Raw genomic sequence first — 17,658 nt, forward strand, 5'->3', positions numbered from 1 at the left:
GAGGCTGAGATCTGAGGATCGCGGTTCAAAGCCAGCCCGGGCAGGAGAGACCGTGAGACTCCTATCTCCAATAAACCACCAGAAAACCGGAAGTGGCGCTGTAGCTCAAGTGGTAGAGCACTTGCCTTGAGCTGAAGAGCTGAGGGACAGCGCCCAGGCCCAGAGTTCAAGCCCCACGGCCGACCAAAAAAAAAAGAAAAGAAAAGAAAAGTTGGACAGCTTCCACCATATGGCCCAACCATTTCCATTCCTGGGCATTTATTTGAGAGAATTAAAAGCTGTGTCTGTAAATTGACATGTACACAAACCATTGAAACTTTTTTTTTTCCCCAGTCATGGGGCTTGAACTCTGGACGTGGGTGCTGTTCCTCAGATCTTCAGCTCAAGGCGAGCGCTCTACCACTTGAGCTACAGCACCACTTCTGGTTTTCTAGTGGTTTATTGGAGATAGGAGTCTCGCGGTCTTTCCTGCCCAGGCTGGCTTTGAACCATGATCCTCAGATCTCAGCCTCCTGAATAGCTAGGATTACAGGTGTGAGCCACTGGCACCAGGCACCATTGCAGCTTTTTAACCCCACCTTGGAAAGAATGGATCCCATCCATCAACAGGTGACTGGATAGTAGTCAGGTGACTGGTCTGTCCATACAGTGGATGACTACCCAGCAATAAAGAAGAATGAACCATTGATAATATAAATCTCAGAATAATTACATTGAGTGAAAAAGATATAACAAAGGCCACGAACCCTATGGTTCCAGTTATAGTGAAATCTAGAAAATGCAAACCAATGTGGAGTGACACCAAGCCAGTCCTGAGGCTTGAAGTCAGGGCCTGGGCGTTGTCCCTGTGCTTCTTTTGCTCATGGCTATCACTCTACCACTTGAACCACAGCACCACTTCTGGCTTTTTCTGTGTATGCGGTACTGAGGAATGGAACCCAGGGCTTCATGCATGCTAGGTGAGCACTCTACCACTGAGCCACATTCCCAGCCTGGAGGGAGGATTTTGAAAGAACAGGAAAAACATTGGAGGTGAGGAATCTGTCCGTTTCTTGATGGTAAAAGACTTACACCACATTCAATCAGTTCGTTTCCTTTAAGTAAGCATGCGATTTTTTGTGTTGCTCAGACCTCAATAAAGCGGTGCTAAATATGTGAAATGCTTGCTGTGTCGCTAATGCCTGGTTCACTTTTAGTTCTTTTTCTCCATGGCTGAGGGCTGCCTCCTGCCCTCACAGCGACAGTGCCTGCTGTCTCTTGGCTTCCTACAAATGGCTTTTCGAGCCACCGTGTGCCCAAAACATTGCACCAAACAGCGCCACACAGAGGCAGCTAGGCGTTCTGGAACCGCTGCTCCTCGGGAATGGATCTGTGTTGTTCCACCTCTGGTTTATACCACATCTTTCAGCTGCATCTCTCCCTGTCCTCTTTTTCCCTCTGCTCAGCACTCTCTCCACAGAGGCCTGGGAGGGCTAGCTCCCAGCCATTGGCCTCAAAGGTCAGATAGCACAGGTTTCCCTTAACTGGACATTTGCAAGAAAGCCCAGTGAGTCCGGGAATGTGGCTTAGTGGTAGAGTGCTTGCCTAGCATGCATGAAACCCTGGGTTCGATTCCTCAATGCTACATAAACAGTAAAAGCCAGAAGTGGCGCTGTGGCTCAAGTGGTAGGGTACTAGCCTTGAGTAAAAAAGAAGTCCAGGGACAGTGCTCAGGCCCTGAGTTCAAGCCCCAGGACTGGCAAAAAAAAAAAAAGTCCAGTGAGTATGAATCCAAATGTACACATGCATGTGCATATGTGTGTGTGTGCGTATGCACACATGCATGCACACACAAAACGATCTGTCTGGATTTGCCCTTCAGCTTCTTTCATTTGGAGGAATGTCCGGGTCCCTGACCTGCCCCAACTTTGGGTCAAGCCTGTGTATATTGTGGGGGCATTTATATTCCTAACTCCTGGACCTCAGCTCAAGAGACACCCCACTTTCTCTCCATATTCTTTTTTTTTTGTCGGTCGTGGGGCTTGAACTCTGGGCCTGGGCGCTGTCCCTCAGCTCTTCAGCTCAAGGCCAGCGCTCTACCACTTGAGCCACAGCGCCACTTCCCGATATTCTTGTCCTATCAGATCTGCATCTTGTGATCCCAGAGCTGCTGGGGGGCAGGGCAGAAAATGCAGCCCTGGGTCCTACCTTGTTGTGGGATGGTACCAGAGGCAGCCTTGGGGTCTGGGCCTCTTCCCCATCACGTCCACTCTGTTGCCCTAGTGACTGTGTGACCCTTCTCCCCCGCCCTCCGCCGCCTGCTGCTGCGGCCGCCTGCACCCACCATATAAATAGAGGCGAGGAGCAGCTGGGCTCTCTTGGCAGTCACCATGAGGGCGCTGCTCCTGCTCTGCTGCTTCCTGGCCTCGCTCCTGCTCTCAACACAAGCAGGTATGCCTCCCCGCCCCCCCACGAGTGGCCCCCACTGTGTCCTCTGCTCCCATGAGATCTCAGGGGTGGGGGACTGGGGCGGATGGCAAAGCTTTGTTCTTTGCTGGTGTCACTTGTCACCTCTCTTGGGCCGGGCCATGGGGAGAGTGAGGTACTGGAGATAATGGGGCCAGGATTGGGGCTCCCAAGAGGCAGATGGACCTGAGGCCTGGGCCACAGGCAGAGAGAAGAATCTGGCTGGCAGACGCTGGGGATGAGTACCCCCAAAAGTTAAGTGTGGAGTAGCCTCTGAGATGGACAGAGTGACCCAGAGCCGGAGGTCATTTGACTCACTCTTCCATCCAGTGGGAGATTGGGGTGGAGGCTCTAGCTGGAGACTTGGGTTTGCATGACTGAGCATAAAGGGGGGCACTGGGCAGGGCTGGGCCTCGCTGTGAGCAGCGGGCTAGCGTCGGAGTCTGTTGGGATATGGCTGAACTGCGTTGAGAGTTGGGAGATGGGCTGGGAACGGAATGGGACCCAGAGTCCAAAGAGGAATGGGCCCCATTTTGGGGGGAAGAGACCGCAGGGGGGCTGTCACCAGGGAGGGGGCTCGGCCCTGTGCTCCCCGGCTTCTCTTTGACACCTCAGCACTTTGCGTGGCAGAGGCGCTGGCTTGAGTTGCAGCACGGGGGCTATTTATAGGTTGCGGAGGGGACACCCGATCATTTAGCCACCTCTCTTGTTCCTAAGACTCCTGGACCTGGCTTCCCCTTGGGGATGCTTCAGGGAGGTGCTCCGGGATCCCCCTAGGAATCTATGATTCCCTGCTTTGTTTTCTCCACCAGCCCTTAGACCTTGTGCCTGGGACCGTGGGGACCCCATCTTGTGGGTCTTTGAGGTTCTTTCTCCTGAGCATGTGCTGCCGGGTCCTGCCCTTGTCTGCCCTTGGAGTTAATTTGGTCCCTGTGGGGCTGCGGTGGTGGGGTGGTGAGTATTCCAAGCGGCTGTCAGGTGGCTAAGTATGGAAACAGCCACGTAATTGGATCCTGAGGCCCAAGCCATCGCCACCCTCTCCCCAGCCCCCCTCTGCTGGGCCGAGCCCAGCTGCCACCTTGAGCTTCCACACGGCAGGGCCCCAGGAATTTTTAGCCATTTAGGGACATCCTTTATCTTTCCTCCTGCTGAGAAAACTGGATATCTAGAACGTTCCACAGGCTGTGTTGGGACTTTTGCTGTGGGGAGAAGAGGCGTGTGTGTGTGTGTGTGTGTGTGTGTACACGTGTGTACCTGTGTGCGTGCACACACATGCGCGTTTCCTCTGAGCTGCTTCCTTTTGGGGCCAAGTGCGGAGAGCGCTTGTTCCCTCTGCCTGGCCACCGCTGAGCAAGCTCGCCTTCCTCCTTGTTCCCACCCAAACTTAGAGCTACTCTGTCCAGTTGCAGGTTGTATGTACAAAGATGGCTTCCTCCTGCACCCTGAGTGGTTTCAAGTAGCTTTCCTTCACTCCCATAATGGCATTCTTTCCTAGCGTGTGGAAACCTCTGCCAGCCTGGTCATAGGTCATGTCTTCGCTCCACTCCTCTTCACTCCACCCACTCCACTCCACTTTGCTTGCCCTTGGTTGGGTAGAACAAAAGTTCTCTCCAAGCCTGCACCGTCTGCTTCTCTTTTCTTTCTTTTCTCTCCACTTGGCTTCCGTGTTCCCTCTAGACCAGGGGATGAGCTGTGCAGCCCATTATTACTTCTCCCTGCCAGAAGACCAGGTACCCTTTCCCTTCTGGTCTCTAGTCACTGGGACCAGTGCCAGGGACCAGCGTGGGCACTGTTACCAGACGTGTCAGTATCCCAGGCCTGGTGCCCTTAGGCCTTTGTGATTACCTGGGTTCTTCTCCGTGGTCTGAGGAGCTGGCATGGTGACAGGGCTGCTCAAGGACAGGGAAAGCGTCCTGGAGACGATTCCATCAGTCTGATTTTCCAGGAAGAACTGGGAAGCCAGAGAAATGAAAGCACCCATTCTTGTCAGTGACAGATGTACTCCCAGTGGCGCCATTCTCTCCCCAGATGTTTTCGATGTTTTTGATCCTCTGACTCCCTAGAGTCTGGGGGTGAGAAGGTAGCATGCTGAGAAATCGTTCTTTGGGGTTAAACCATTGGACTGACTGCTAAAGGCTGGTTTGGCTTTGCTTCCCATTGTCCCTCCTATTGCTTGATATAGAGAGATTGGGGACCTGGGAATTCTGTCTTCATTCATTCTTCATCTTCCTCCATATCCAGCCCAGCCCTGGTCTGCAGACTTGCCAATCTGCTCTGCTACCGTGCTGTCATCTTCATGGCGGAGGCTTGGTGCATACTGGAAGTGCCCAGCTAAGGCACAAGTGACTGTCAGGAAGCTCTTCACCCCCCACCCCCACCCCCCGCTGGTGTATCCAGAAGAAGGCCTCCTCCCGGCCTCCCACTGCCGCCTTCCACCCTGGGAGGTGCAGAGGGAAGGAAATGAGCTCACAGGTCTCTGCCCAGGAAAGAGTAGAGCCCAGAAGCATTTCCAGCTGCTTAAGCTGTGTCCCGCACTTGTAGCTTGCCACACTGGCTTAGTGGCCTAGGGAGCCATAATTTGGGAAATGCTGGTTTTGTCCCATCTCTAGTTTGTTACTAGGAAGGTCAAAGAGCTGCTCCATGGCAGGCCAGACAGAGATTTCTTTCCTTTATCTGCCAGTCTGTTCTGTGCAGGCCTTAGGTATACAGTTACTCAAGGACACCAAGCCCTTCATTCAAACACCCTGCCCACTTTCATTAGTTCTTGAACTTGCTGGTTTTCACAGGGGTGGTACTAAGGAATTTGGGTAGGCATTCTGTCCTTGGCATGCTTGTAGTTCAGTAGAGAGGAAGAAGCATCTTCCTTCTGTACTATACCTGTGCCAGAAAGATACGCATCAGTGTCATAAATGAGGGTCAGGAAATTGAGGAGCCAAAGGAAGCAGGGAGGCTGTCTTGAGCTGGGTAGATAAGGAAGTGTTTTAAGATGAGGAAGCACTGTGCAGGGTCTCAAGGAAAGCAGGATTGTCAATGGAAGGTGACGGGAAGGGAGTAAATGCCACATAAAGGGAACAGAGTCAGAGAATGGGGCTCAGAAGAACCTTTCTTCTCTCTTGGCTGAGGGTGGGCTTGTGGGAGTGGGGGCATTGGGAAGTGCATTCTGGACGCCAGGTTGTTGTGAGGGGTCCTGAGCGATAGTCTGGGGAGTGGCCTTTATTCTCTGGGCAGGGGGTGATTGTGGAGGAATTTAGGAAAACTGCATCTGGTGATGTTGGAGGAAGAAGAATGAGGGGGAATAGATTAGTCAGCCACGTCAGGAATGTAAGTAGGAGGATGTCGACTCTGGTGAGGCAGGGAAGTAGGGAAATGGGGTAATTTCATCGGAGAGCTGGGGTCAGATCAACCGGACTTCTCAACCTGGAGAGCCCGGAGAACGGAGCCCTAATGGGTTTCCTTTAGGTCATTGGAGGAACAGTCTTGCCAGAAAAAGACAAACTAACAAAAAAACAACTCATTGGGAGTGTGAGGGGGAGCACATTCTAGAAGTGCAGGGTTTTTTTTTGTTGTTGTTGTTGTTTGTCGGTCGTGGGGCTTGAACTCTGGGCTTGGGTGTTCTCCCTGCGCTCTTCAGCTCAAGGCGAGCGCTCTACCATTCGAGCCACAGCGCCACTTGCGGTTTTCTAGTGGTTTATTGGAGATAAGAGTCTCATGGACTTTCCTGCCAGGGCTGGCTTTGAACCGTGATCTTCAGATCTCAGCCTCCTGAGTAGCTAGGATGATAGGCGTGAGCCACCAGCGCCCAGCTCTAAAAGTGCAGTTTGAGTCATTAGGCATGTCAGTGCCATGGACATCTGGATGGGAAGCTCACAGTGGTTCGAATGGTAGCATTGGTTGGGCATGGTGGTACATGCCTGTCATTCCAACACTTAGGAGGCCGAGACAGGAGGATCACAAGTTTGAGGCCAGCCTGGGCTATATTCAAGACCATGTGTTAGAAAGAAAAAAAGTAGGATGGAACCTAGGAGAATCTAGAAATGGGATCATTTATATTCATTTATGTAAAGATGAAAGAGGCTGGTATTGAGGAAGCCATTTCAGAGAGAGAGGAGGAGAAAGAGAGGAGAAGGAGAAAAGAGGAGAGGGAGGAGAAGAGAAGAGTGGGCTTGCAGAGTAGGAAGGAGATAATAAATGAGCTTCAGAAAGATGGAGGGGACCCAAGGAGAGATGGTAGCCTGGAGCCAGGGAAGGGGTGTCTTTTGGAGGGGGTGGTCAGTGGGGTTCAGTATCGCAGAGAGGCAGATTTTGCCAACCCAGAAGTCACTGATGGGCTGTGAGAGAATCTGGTGAGCACACAGCTCACATTTTAGATGCAGACACTCAAATGGAATGGAATTGTCCAGAGTCAGAGGCCAGTAACACCATGTGTGGTGGAAGGGTTTACAAAAGTGGAGACAGAGGGCTGGGAAGGTGGCGTAGTGGTAGAGCGCTTGCTAGCATGCATGTAGCCCCAGGTTTCAGTTCTCAGTACCACATACACAGAAAAGGCCAGAAGCAGTGCTGTGGCTCAAGTGGTAGAGTGCTGGCCTTGAGCCGGAGAGGCTCAGGGAGACCCCCAGAGGCCCCGAGTTCAAGCTCCAAGACTGGCAAAAAAAAAAAAAAAAAAAGTGGACAATTTTTTTTTTTTTTAAATTCAAGCCTAAAGAAGGCTAAGCCTGTTTATGGGCAGGTGGGAAAGGATTTTGTGCAGAAGAAAAGACTGGCAAGGGGAGAGGTGAGAGAGATAGAATATGGCAAAGTCTGGGGTGCTCTGAGAGGACAGAAGAGGTCTAAAGAAGGTCTGACGGGGCACATAACATGGCTCTGATTAGCTCTGAGACCGCAGGTGGACACCAAGGGTTAGAGCCAGGCCCGGTGACTCCATGGCAGCCAGGTTTCTCTATGGGGGAATAGCTGTAGAGGGCATGGAAGGTCGCAGCGGGGAGGAAGCAATCTAATATTGTAAGAGCTCTGTGGGGTATTAAGGGAGCCTGGTTGCCGGAGTTCATGGTGTGGAAGCCAAGCCTAGATCCTGGTCTCCACTGCTGGGGAAGAACTAGGTGGCAGCTGAAAGTAGAGGCTGGAGGAGCCATGAGGCAGTGTTTTCATTTCAGTGAATGTTGGTGAGCCTGCCAACTCCAGCCACAGTGCCCTGAGCTTACCCCAATCTACCTAAGGTCTACATTCAGAAAATACCTATTGAGTTTACTGTGGGAGAAGCCCATGTTTTGCCCTCATTAGAATCAGTTGGTTTTATTCTTCTGGAACTGGGGTGTGAACTCAGGACAACTTTATTACTTGAGCTGTTCCTCCAGCCCTAGGAGGAGATTTAGTTTTTCTGAGCATTAATTGGAGATAAGAGTATTATAGACTTTTTTGCTCTGGCTGGCTTTGAACCATGGTCCTCAGATCTCAGCCTCCTGAGTAGCTAGGATTACAGGCTTGAGCCACTGGTGCCCAGCTTAGTTTAGCTTTTCTATAAGTGGATGTTGACATAGGAGGCATATGGCTCAAGTTACCTGGGTGATGATCTTGTTCTCATTCTTCCCTGTGGCTCAGGCCTCCCTGTAGTGTTTTCCTATTTGTGAGGCTTTTAATCTTAATAAGAGGGACCCCTTGACACAGAGGGGCACAGATGAGAGGAATGATTGACAGGTATGCTTGTGTTCTTGCATCTTCTCTGCGAGTCCAGGCTCCTTGGAAACCCTGGCCCTGTCTTCACCTGCCTTCTCAGGTGGGCGTCAGAACTGGAGCTGTCTTCCAACTGCACCCACCCTGTGCGGTGCTCGCTTCCCCATCCTGATGCTGACATCTGCTCTGTCTTTTGCTCCCGCTGCCGTGATCCACAGTGAGCCTAGGCTGTCCTCACCCCAGTGGAGGGCAAGGGCTCAACAGCTTGGGCAGTCTTCATCTAGAAGACCCGAGCTCCAGGAATGTATCTCTAAGATGGAATTTCCCATTGCTTTGGTGAGCAGGTTCTCACTGAGCCCCTTGATCACAACATGGAGGCAATAGATAGTGCATTGGTTCTGAGTGCAAAGGGGCTGAGTCGTAGGGTGTGGCTTCCTTCTTCCTGATGCTGAGTGGGTGAGTGAGTGAATAAGTGAATGAATGAATGAATGAATGAATTGGAACCACGGCAAGCCCAGCTGTAGAGCTGACAAACTGGGTATCCACTGTGCCCCTCCCAGTGTGCTGTGTTCAGCAGATGAAAGCAGTGGACTTGGATAATTGAGGGAACGGGATGAGTCAGATGTAGCTGCTTCTGGAAAGGATCTCCTTCCTATCCGCTTTGGCTTGTCCTGTGGTGTTTCTCCAGCATCAGGAAGTCTTATCCCATTTGGTGTAGACATCCTCCCTCTCCAGTCCCAAGCAGCTTTACTCAGTCAGGGTTCCCATATGCCCCTTCACCCCGGGGGACACACTCACCATTCATCAGTCATTTACATCTCCGCCCCCCCAGCAGAATGGCTACCCAGAGAAGCCTTTCCAGGGCAGCTCAGTTGTGAGGTGGGGGAGGCTTAGAGGTGGAGAATCAGAATTAAAGTGCTAGAATGAAATCAGAAGTAAACTCAGTCGTAAGTTAAATTTAATTAATGGTCAAGCTGTCGCTAATTAGGTAATAGGCAGGATTACGTCAAAATTTAATTGGAATTAAGGTGCTTAAATGACTGGGAATAACAGCCATTTATACTTTTTGGTTTGGGTCCTTTTTTTTTTTTTTGTCATTCATGGGGCTTGAACTCTGGGCCTGGGCACTGTCCCTCCGCTCCTCAGCTCAAGGCTAGCGCTCTACCACTTGAGCCACAGCGCCACTTCTGGCCTTTTCTGCTTATGTGGTGCTGAGGAATCGAACCCAGGGCCTCATGAATGCAAGGCAAGCGCTCTACCACTGGGCCACCTTCCCAGCCCCTGGCTAGGGTCCTTTTACTGCAGTCCTCTCCCAGCTGCATGGAGAGGAGGCCTCCTTGAGTTGCCCCAAGGCTGGACTCTGAGGGCCCCTGAGCCCTCCATGCCCGTGTCTGTGTGCACCAGCCCAGAAGCCTAGGGTCTTACTCACTTTGCCTTGGCTGGCCTCAACCTCTCCATCCTTCCTGTACCTCCAGGCATCTGGGATTATAGCTGGTTCCAGGAACCTGCGTTTCCTGAGATGGGGTGATGGGGACGATGGGAAAGCAGGGTGGCCATTGCTATATGCGGTTCTGGAGAGCTCTGGGTGGGCTGTTAGCCCAGCTGGGGTGGGCTCACAAGCTCACTGCCAGCGTGTTAGAGAATAGGAAGGGACTTTTCTCTGTGAGTCCTCTGTAGCATTGAGAGCTCTTGTCTCTATCCTCAGTTCGGAGTATGTGGGACACCAAGTGATCGTGGGCTGTGGGCCAGTCCTCAGTGCTGGAAAATGAGGTAAGGTCTTTCTTTGGGAGCCTACCCTTCAGTTAGGAAAAGCAGGGTAGACTCAGGTGAGAGCGAGGAATTAGAATGTGATCAGAAAGAAACGGAGGGTGTAGCTGGGCGCCGGTGGCTCACGCCTGTCATCCTAGCTACTCAGGAGGCTAAGGTCTGAGGATCACTGTTCAAAGCCAGCATGGGCAAAGAAAGTCTGTGAGACTCTGATCCCCAGTGAACCACCAGAAAACCGGAAGTGGCGCTGTGGTTCAAATGGTAGAGCATTCGCCTTGATCTGAAGAGCTGAGGGGCAGCGTCCAGGCCCAGAGTTCAAGCCCCACAACCGACAAGAAAAAAGCAAAGTGTGATGCTGAGAGTGTGGGTGCTGTGGGAACTGGAGCAGGCAGGAGTGGGCATTTGACATGAGAGGTGGGCGAGTGAGGCCCAGCTCTCAGAGCCTTGTCAGCCCTGCAGGTTCCCGGCAGGAATGGGTTGTGTCTCTGCCCCCCGGGAGCTGACCTTCTATTTGGAGAGATGACTTGCACTGACAAAAAATGTAACTAACAACCTCTGCAGCCTAAGCTCGGTTGGAGTTCAGAGGATAGCTGGGAAGGTCGGGCTCCGTGGAGGGCCCGTGTGTCAGCGGCTCCTGCAGGAAGGGATGATCACTGGACAGCCAACTCTGAGAGGACAGAGGACCGTGCTGGTACGCTCCCTCACGTGGTAGGAAAGGTGGTCTCTCCCCTTGTTTGTGGGGTTGCCTTATCTGCGGGTCGATCAGCCAGGGTCTGAAAATATGAAATGGGAAATTTGAGAAGTAGTTCATAAGTTTAAGTAACATTTCTGTGATAAGCTGTTACAATTGTTTTATATGTATATAACAATTATGTATTATATATGCTATAATTGTTATATGTAACTATATATAAAACTATATATATATAAAACTATATATATATATATATATAGTAAGTCATGGGGCTTGAACTTTGGGTTTGGGCGCTGTCCCTCAGCTCTTCAACTCAAGGTAAGCGCTCTAGCCACAGCGCCACTTCCCGTTTTCTGGTGGTTCATTGGAGATCACACTCTCACAGATTTTCCTGCCTGGGCTGGCTTTGAACCCCGATCCTCAGATCTCAGCCTCCTAAGTAGCTAGGATTATAGGGTAAGCCACCGGTGCCTGGCTGTTTTATATTATTATTATTTTGTCCATCTCTTACTGTGCCTAACTTATAAATTAAAACTCTATTATAGGTATATATGAGCAGGGGAAAAAATACAGTATCTGTCGCCTTATCTATGGTTTCAGGCTTCCACCAGGGGCTTAGAACGGATTTCCTTCAAATAAGGAGCGCTGTGGTACAGGATTCACAAACACTTAGAATGGTGGTTGCCTGACTGGAGGGCATTTAACAATGTCTAATGAATGAGCAGATGATTTGTGTAGGCAGAGACATGGGAAGATGGTACTGAGAGCCAGGTGTGGGGGAGTCCAGAGCACCGCTCTGGCAGGGGAGGGATGAGAACAGCTTTGGCTAGAATGTTGAGGCTCATGTTCAGGGGAGATAAGGCCACCCCAATGGGTTGGGGCCTTGAACGCCAAGCCAAGTGGCTGTCTCCCTAGTTGTTCCCTTTCTGGCTCACTCTTCCCTCTTCCCCTCCCTCCTAGATATTTTTGGATCCTTCTAGAGCAGGGACTGACTGCACTCTGAGCTCAAACAGGTGCAAGCAAAGCCTAGCCTGGAGTTCTGTGTTCGCAGGAAGTGGGTAGAGCTGGGAGCTCAGCCCAGAACCAAGCCAGAGGAGAGCCCTGGGGTTTGGGAGCCCCCTCCTTTCCTCCCTCCTTCCCCTAACAGGTCACTGCCAAAACTGCAGCCCCTGATCCTCTTCCAAGAGGCCATGAGGTTAGGCTGCTCAGTTGTCTCATGGAATTTTCCCTAGATGGCAATAGGTAAAGACTTGGCAAAGCCATGCACATTTCCTTTGTGATGGCTTTACCTCCCTACATGCCTGCATCTGCCATGAGATGCTAGCCAGTTTGTTGGTGACTCACTTTTCCCTCCTACCTTTATTCCAACTGTTAGGGGGAAGATGACTGTTACCTACCCAAGAAGATTGAGAGACCAGAAGTGCTCTCTGGAACCTGGGAGAGGGTCTAGAAAAGTTCAGAAAGGATCTAGCACTTACCCTGGCCAGGCAGAGATGAATGGAGCAAGCTTGGGGACAAATGGTGATAGAATTAGAAGTCCCGTGGTGGTCCCACTTCTCTCCCCTGCCTCCTGTCTTCATTTCCTTTTTGAATTGATGGAGCTTCAAGGTGCAATAAGCCACCAAGACCCTTTATGGTCTCTGTGCCTGGTTCTCCTGTCTGTAAAGTGGGGATATTAATACTTGCCTACTTACAGAATGGGGCTGTCATGTGACTAAAATAGGAAAATGGCTATCAGATGCTTAAAATATTCTCTGGAGGTACTTTTTAAGTTTAAAAGGACTATGAAGAGCCGGGCACCAGTGGCTCACGCCTGTAATCCTAGCTACTCAGGAGGCTGAGATTTTAGGATTGCGGTTCAGAGCCAGCTTGGGCAGGAAAGTCTGTGAGACTCTTATGTCCAATAAACCACTAGAAAACTGGAAGTGGCGCTGTGGCTCAAGTGGTAGAACGCTCACCTTGAGCTAAAGAGCTCAGGGGCAGTGCCCACACCCAGAGTTCAAGTCCCACGACCAACAACAAAAAAAGGATTATGACAACAGTGGTGGGTTCTTACATTGAACATATGCTACTGCTGCCCTCCGCTTCCAGAAATATTCCAGAAATGTTCCAGACATGAACAATCAAGTTCCTTCTTAGTACTGTTAATATCCTTGGGATTCTCTGTCCTCAAAGAGCTTACAAACCAGGAGAGGGGGCAGTCTATGCACAGGAGAGGAACAGAGAGCCATATAAGGCCAGTAGAATCAGGGGCTAAAAATAAGTAGCCTGAAAGCTGTGGATGGGGAACAATTGTCAGAGAGGTGTTGTGGTGGTGATGGGGATGTCCCTCAAGCTAGGTTCAGAGTTTGGGGGTGCCAAAACGATAGGAGCTGGGTCTAGGGCCTCAGGACTGGTAAAAATATAGTGGGCTGAGTGTGATAGTGTTGTCAGCAGGATCTCATAGGGCCAGACTTAGGTATTGGTTCCTGTGTTATTTTCCTGTGGTTGCCATAACAAATGATCCCAAACTCGATGGCTTCAAACAACAGATCAGAAGTCCAAAGTCCAAAACACACATATTGGCAGGGCCACGCTTGCCTTGAAGGCTCTGCGGGGAGGTCCTTCCCTTCCTCGTCCAGCCTTTGGCAGCTGCCAGCCATCCCTGACATTCCATCTGTGCATCGGTGTCCTCTCCTCGGCATATAAGGACATGGATGACATTGGAGTTAGGGTCCGCTCTAATCCAGCATGACCTCTTCACTAATTATATCTGCAAAGAACCATTTCCAAATAAAGTCACATTCTCAAGTTCCTGTTGGGCATGAATGCGAGAGGACACCATTCAACCCACTACAGTTCCCTAGCCCTGGAGTCCAGGCTGTCTACATTTGTATCTCTGAACATGTAGTTTTTGATTCTTTTTCCTGGGCCATGGTCATCCCTTCTGGCTCATCCCTCCTCTCGCAGCTCCCTTGATGGCCCCAGAGGCTAATTTGGAGCTCTGCTGACACACCCAGGGGGAACGTGTTGAATGAATGTATGGACAACTGGCTAGGGCAGAAAATTCCAGAAGCAGCTGCACAACTTTCTGTGGTCCTGGCAAGGAGGGTAACTACCCTGGTGTGCCTCAGCTGCTGAGAAGTTAGAGGGAGGGAGAGAGGGCTGATGCTAAGAGCACGGACTGAGAAGCTGAAAACCCAGGCCTGGCTGGCTTTCTACGTGAGCTCCCTGGTCTTGGCGTGTTCAGTGAGAGCCAGATAGGAGACGTGCAGATGATGGGAGCCCCTCCCAGGCTTCCATAGAAATTGCTTGGGACAGACTTCTGAGGGAGAGGTTCCCGTCTGCCCACAGCAGACATCTCCTACTGGAAGGGCAGAGTACATGGGTCACCTCACTGTGGAGACCAGGGGTCCCCTGAGTCTAGGATGTCCAGGCGGCTCTAGACTCTGGTCACAGTGAGACATTCTGGCTTCTTTCTTTGCTTGCTTGCTTGCTTGATTGCTTTTTTGAGGGGTGGAGTTGGGTAGGGGAAGGACAGAGAATCTTCAGAGCTTGGTTTCTACTTCTTCCCAGGGAAGTGGCGCTGTAGCTCAAGTGGTAGAGCGTTCGCCTTGACTTGAAGAGCTGAGGGACAACGCCCAGGACCAGAGTTCAAGCCCCACGACCAACAAAAAAAACTATACTACTTCCCAGCTCAGAAATGTTCACTGGTGATCCCAGAGATCTGGCTCAAGGAATCTAGTCTCCCTCCTGAGCCTGAAGGTATTCTCCTCTATCTGGAACTCCCACCCTGCTGACTACAGTCACTGGTCCCTTAACACACCTGCGGTGGCTTCTCTGTAGTATCACATCCATCTGAGCAACTACTCAGTGTCTGTTGGGTCCCCATCTCCACTCAAGGGCTGAGACTCTGCTTAGTTCTCTCTTACTGCCTGCTAATCTCCCCTTTCAGTCAGACACTAATGTTTTCAAGAGAATGAGCTTTGGCTAGCAACTCAGTATTTTGGCCATTACATGACAATGAGCTAGGAAAGCAGCTCTTCCTAGGGTCCTTTAACCACTTGAGAACGAGGCCTGCAGAGGTTAAATGAACTGTCCTGAGGGCACACAGCAGCTTAATTACCACTTCACTGGCTGTGAATCTTTTTTTTTGGTCCGGTTTTGGGGCCTGAACTCTGGGCCTGAGCACTGTCCCTCAGCTCTTCAGCTCAAGGCTAGTGCTCTACCACTTGAGCCACAGCGCCACTTCCGGCTTTTTTCTTTTTGCTTATGTGGTGCTAAGGAATCGAACCCAGGGCCTCAAGCATGCAAGGCAAGTGCTCTACCACTGAGCCACCTTCCCAGCCCCTCTTTTTTTTTTTTTTTTTTGGTCATGGGGCTTGAACTCTGGGCCTGGGCACTGTCCCTGAGCTTTTTTTGCTCAAGGCTGGCACTCTACCACTTTGAGCCACAATGCCTCTTCTGGTTTTCTGGTTAATTGGAGATAAAGAGTCTTAATTTTTCTGCCTGGGCTTGCTTTGAACCACGAACCTCAGATCTCAGACTCCTGAGTAGCTAGGATGACAGCCGTGAGCCTCAGGTGCCCTGCTCTTTTTTTTTTTTTTAATTGGTTGTGGTGCCTGAACTCTGGGCCTGGGCGCTGTCCCTCAGCTCTTCAGCTCAGGGCTATCACTCTACCACTTGAGCCACAGCACCTCTTCCGGCTTTTTCTGCTTATGTGGTGCTGAGGAATTGAAGCCAAGGCCTCATGTATAGGAGGCAAGCACTCTACCACTGAGCCAGCTTCCTAACCTGTGCCCTGCTCTTTTGCTTTGAATCTTGATGCTCTTAGTTTTTGGAACTCCTTGCTACTGAATTGAGCAAAGGCCTTTCATTTTGCCATCATCCATCTATCCATCTACTTATCCATGCATTTCCTAACCATGTATCCCTTTCCCATCCACTTACCCATTTATCCATTTTCTATCCATCCACCTATCCATATCCCATCTGTTTACCTCTACATCCATCCATTCATCCATTCATGGATAGATGAAAGGATACAGAATCCCTGACAGACAAGAAATTAAATAAATAACGTATGTGCTTTATTAGAAGATGGCAGAAGCAGCAGAGGAAAAGAAAAGCCTTTGATAAGGTAGCAGTGGAAAACCTTATAGAGACGGCAAGATTGGAACAAAGATGAGAAGGGAAGGAGTGGGCCAGGTAGCTTTCTGGGAAGAAGATTCTCAGCAGAAGGCACATCCCAACCCGTGAGGCAGGCGCATGCCTGGGATGGTCAAGGAAGAGTAAGTTCAAGTGGCTGGACAAGGCGCTGCGTGTGAGAGTCAGGGCCGGAGAGGGCGGGCCACCAGAGGGCTCTGCAGGAGTTTGGAGAGCCTGCAGGCGGTGGAGAGGTGGCTGAGATGGAAATGGCACCAGGAATGAGGATGAGGGCAGGGTGCTACTGACTGTTTTATTACTGATGAAAGGGGCCCAGGAAAGTTCAATTACTTGTCAGAGGTTGCAGAGGGGAGAGAACTCAGAGCCCTAAAGCTCATGCTGGTCTTTTTCTTCTTCCTCTTGCAAAATCCCCAGGGCTGCGCCTCTCCCAGGCCCCCTGGGCAGCTCTGCCTGACCACCAGGGCTTTGTCCATGGGCAGGTTTTGCAAAGGCCTACGACTACTGGCCACTCCTGTTCCTTTGCCCTATGGGTCTGCCAAGGCCAGCCATAGCCAGACCTGTGGATGGCCCCTAGAGCTGATTTGGGTTCCGTTTCAGTTAGCAGCCTGTGGACTGGAGATGAAGTGTAAACTGCACGTGGAGACCCAAGCACTGGGTCGTTCTTTGGCTAGAAATGTGTGTGTGTGAGGATCCCCTGGGAGCTTGTTATGAAGGTTCCTGAGGACTGCCTGCCCCCCCCCCCCGAGTGTGGCACAGAGGGTCTAGGGAACAGGCCGCTGAGCCCCTCTGTGGTCCTTTTGCCGATGACCCTGGAGCAGCTCAGAGAAGCACTGAGTAGGAGAGGAGGCTCATCGTTCTCAGGCTCTCTCAGTGCACGCAAGGTACTTACCGTGTGGGGATATATACCAAGTCCCAGCTGACTACCTGCTATTCCTCTGGGGACATAAGTGCTGTTCAAACAAGAGCAGCACACCCAAATCAGGAATTCCTCAGGAGGGATTCCTAGGGGACAGGCCTCAAGGGTGAGCATTGAACTAGGAGCTGGGATCAGCCTAAGGGCTGGGGTTGCAGTGAGGTTGGCACTCAGGAGACTGGTTGCGAACTCACCCTGAGTGAAACTGATTCCTTAGAATAATTTCTGTCTGCTGGGAAGGTGGCTCAGTGGTAGAGCGCTTGCCTTGCATGCATGAGGCCCTGGGTTCGATGCCTCAACATCACATAAGCAAAAGAAAAAAGCCAGAAGTGGCGCTGTGGCCCAAGTGGTAGAGTGCTAGTCTTGAGCTGAAGAGCTGAGGGACAGTGCCCAGGCCCACAGTTCAGGCCCCACGACTGGACCCCCCCCCCAAAAAAATAATAATTCTGTGGCAGTTGCCAGGCGTTGGTGGCTCACACCTGTAATCCTATCTACTCAGGAGGCTGAGATCTGAGGATTGCGGTTCAAAGCCAGCCCAGGCAGGAAAGTCCGTGAGACTCTGATCTTCAATAAACCACCAGAAAACCGGAAGTGGTGCTGTGGCTCAAGTGGTAGAGCCCTAGCCTTGAGCTGAAGATCTGAGGAGCAGTGCCCTAGGTCCAGAGTTCAAGCCCCACAACTGACAAAAATAAAAAAAAGAATAATTCTGTGGCAGCGTGCTAGTGGTTCATGCCCGTAATCCCAGTTACCTTGGAGGCTGTTGGTGGGATGGGAACTTGCTGCTCCAGTCCTCAGACTGTGTCTCAATGGAGGGCAGCTGGACATGGGACATGCTTCTGTGATCCTAGCAATGACAGGAAGCCTAAAATTGGAGCTTAGATGTGTTTCCTTGGTGGATGTGAGACCTTATCCTCAAAATAACCAGTAAAAAATGACTGAAGGCATGGCTAAGCGAGTAGAATGCCAGCCTAGCAAGCATGAGGCCCTAGGTTCAAACCCCAGTACTGCCAAAAACCAAAGGAAAACA

At 51.1% G+C, this 17,658-nt stretch overlaps 1 protein-coding gene across 4 annotated transcripts in view; it reads left to right on the forward strand.

Annotated features, from left to right (window-relative positions):
• The window catches only part of LOC138814584 (sarcalumenin), a 47,424-nt gene that overhangs the window by 5,410 nt on the left and 24,356 nt on the right, over positions 1–17,658 (forward strand). For 2 of the 4 annotated variants that reach the window (XM_070003596.1, XM_070003597.1), the window contains exon 1: positions 2,370–2,430. The exons of 1 other annotated variant lie outside the window; for it this stretch is intronic. In XM_070003596.1, coding sequence (XP_069859697.1) covers positions 2,370–2,430 — 61 coding nt within the window. Of the gene's footprint in view, positions 1–2,348; positions 2,431–17,658 lie in introns of those variants that run through there. One more of the 4 variants, XM_070003598.1, reaches the window with a different exon arrangement.

This window comes from Dipodomys merriami, unplaced genomic scaffold (assembly GCF_024711535.1).
Source record: "Dipodomys merriami isolate MVZ:Mamm:240054 unplaced genomic scaffold, mDipMer1.0.p SCAF_60, whole genome shotgun sequence".
Classification (NCBI taxonomy): Eukaryota; Metazoa; Chordata; class Mammalia; order Rodentia; family Heteromyidae; genus Dipodomys; species Dipodomys merriami.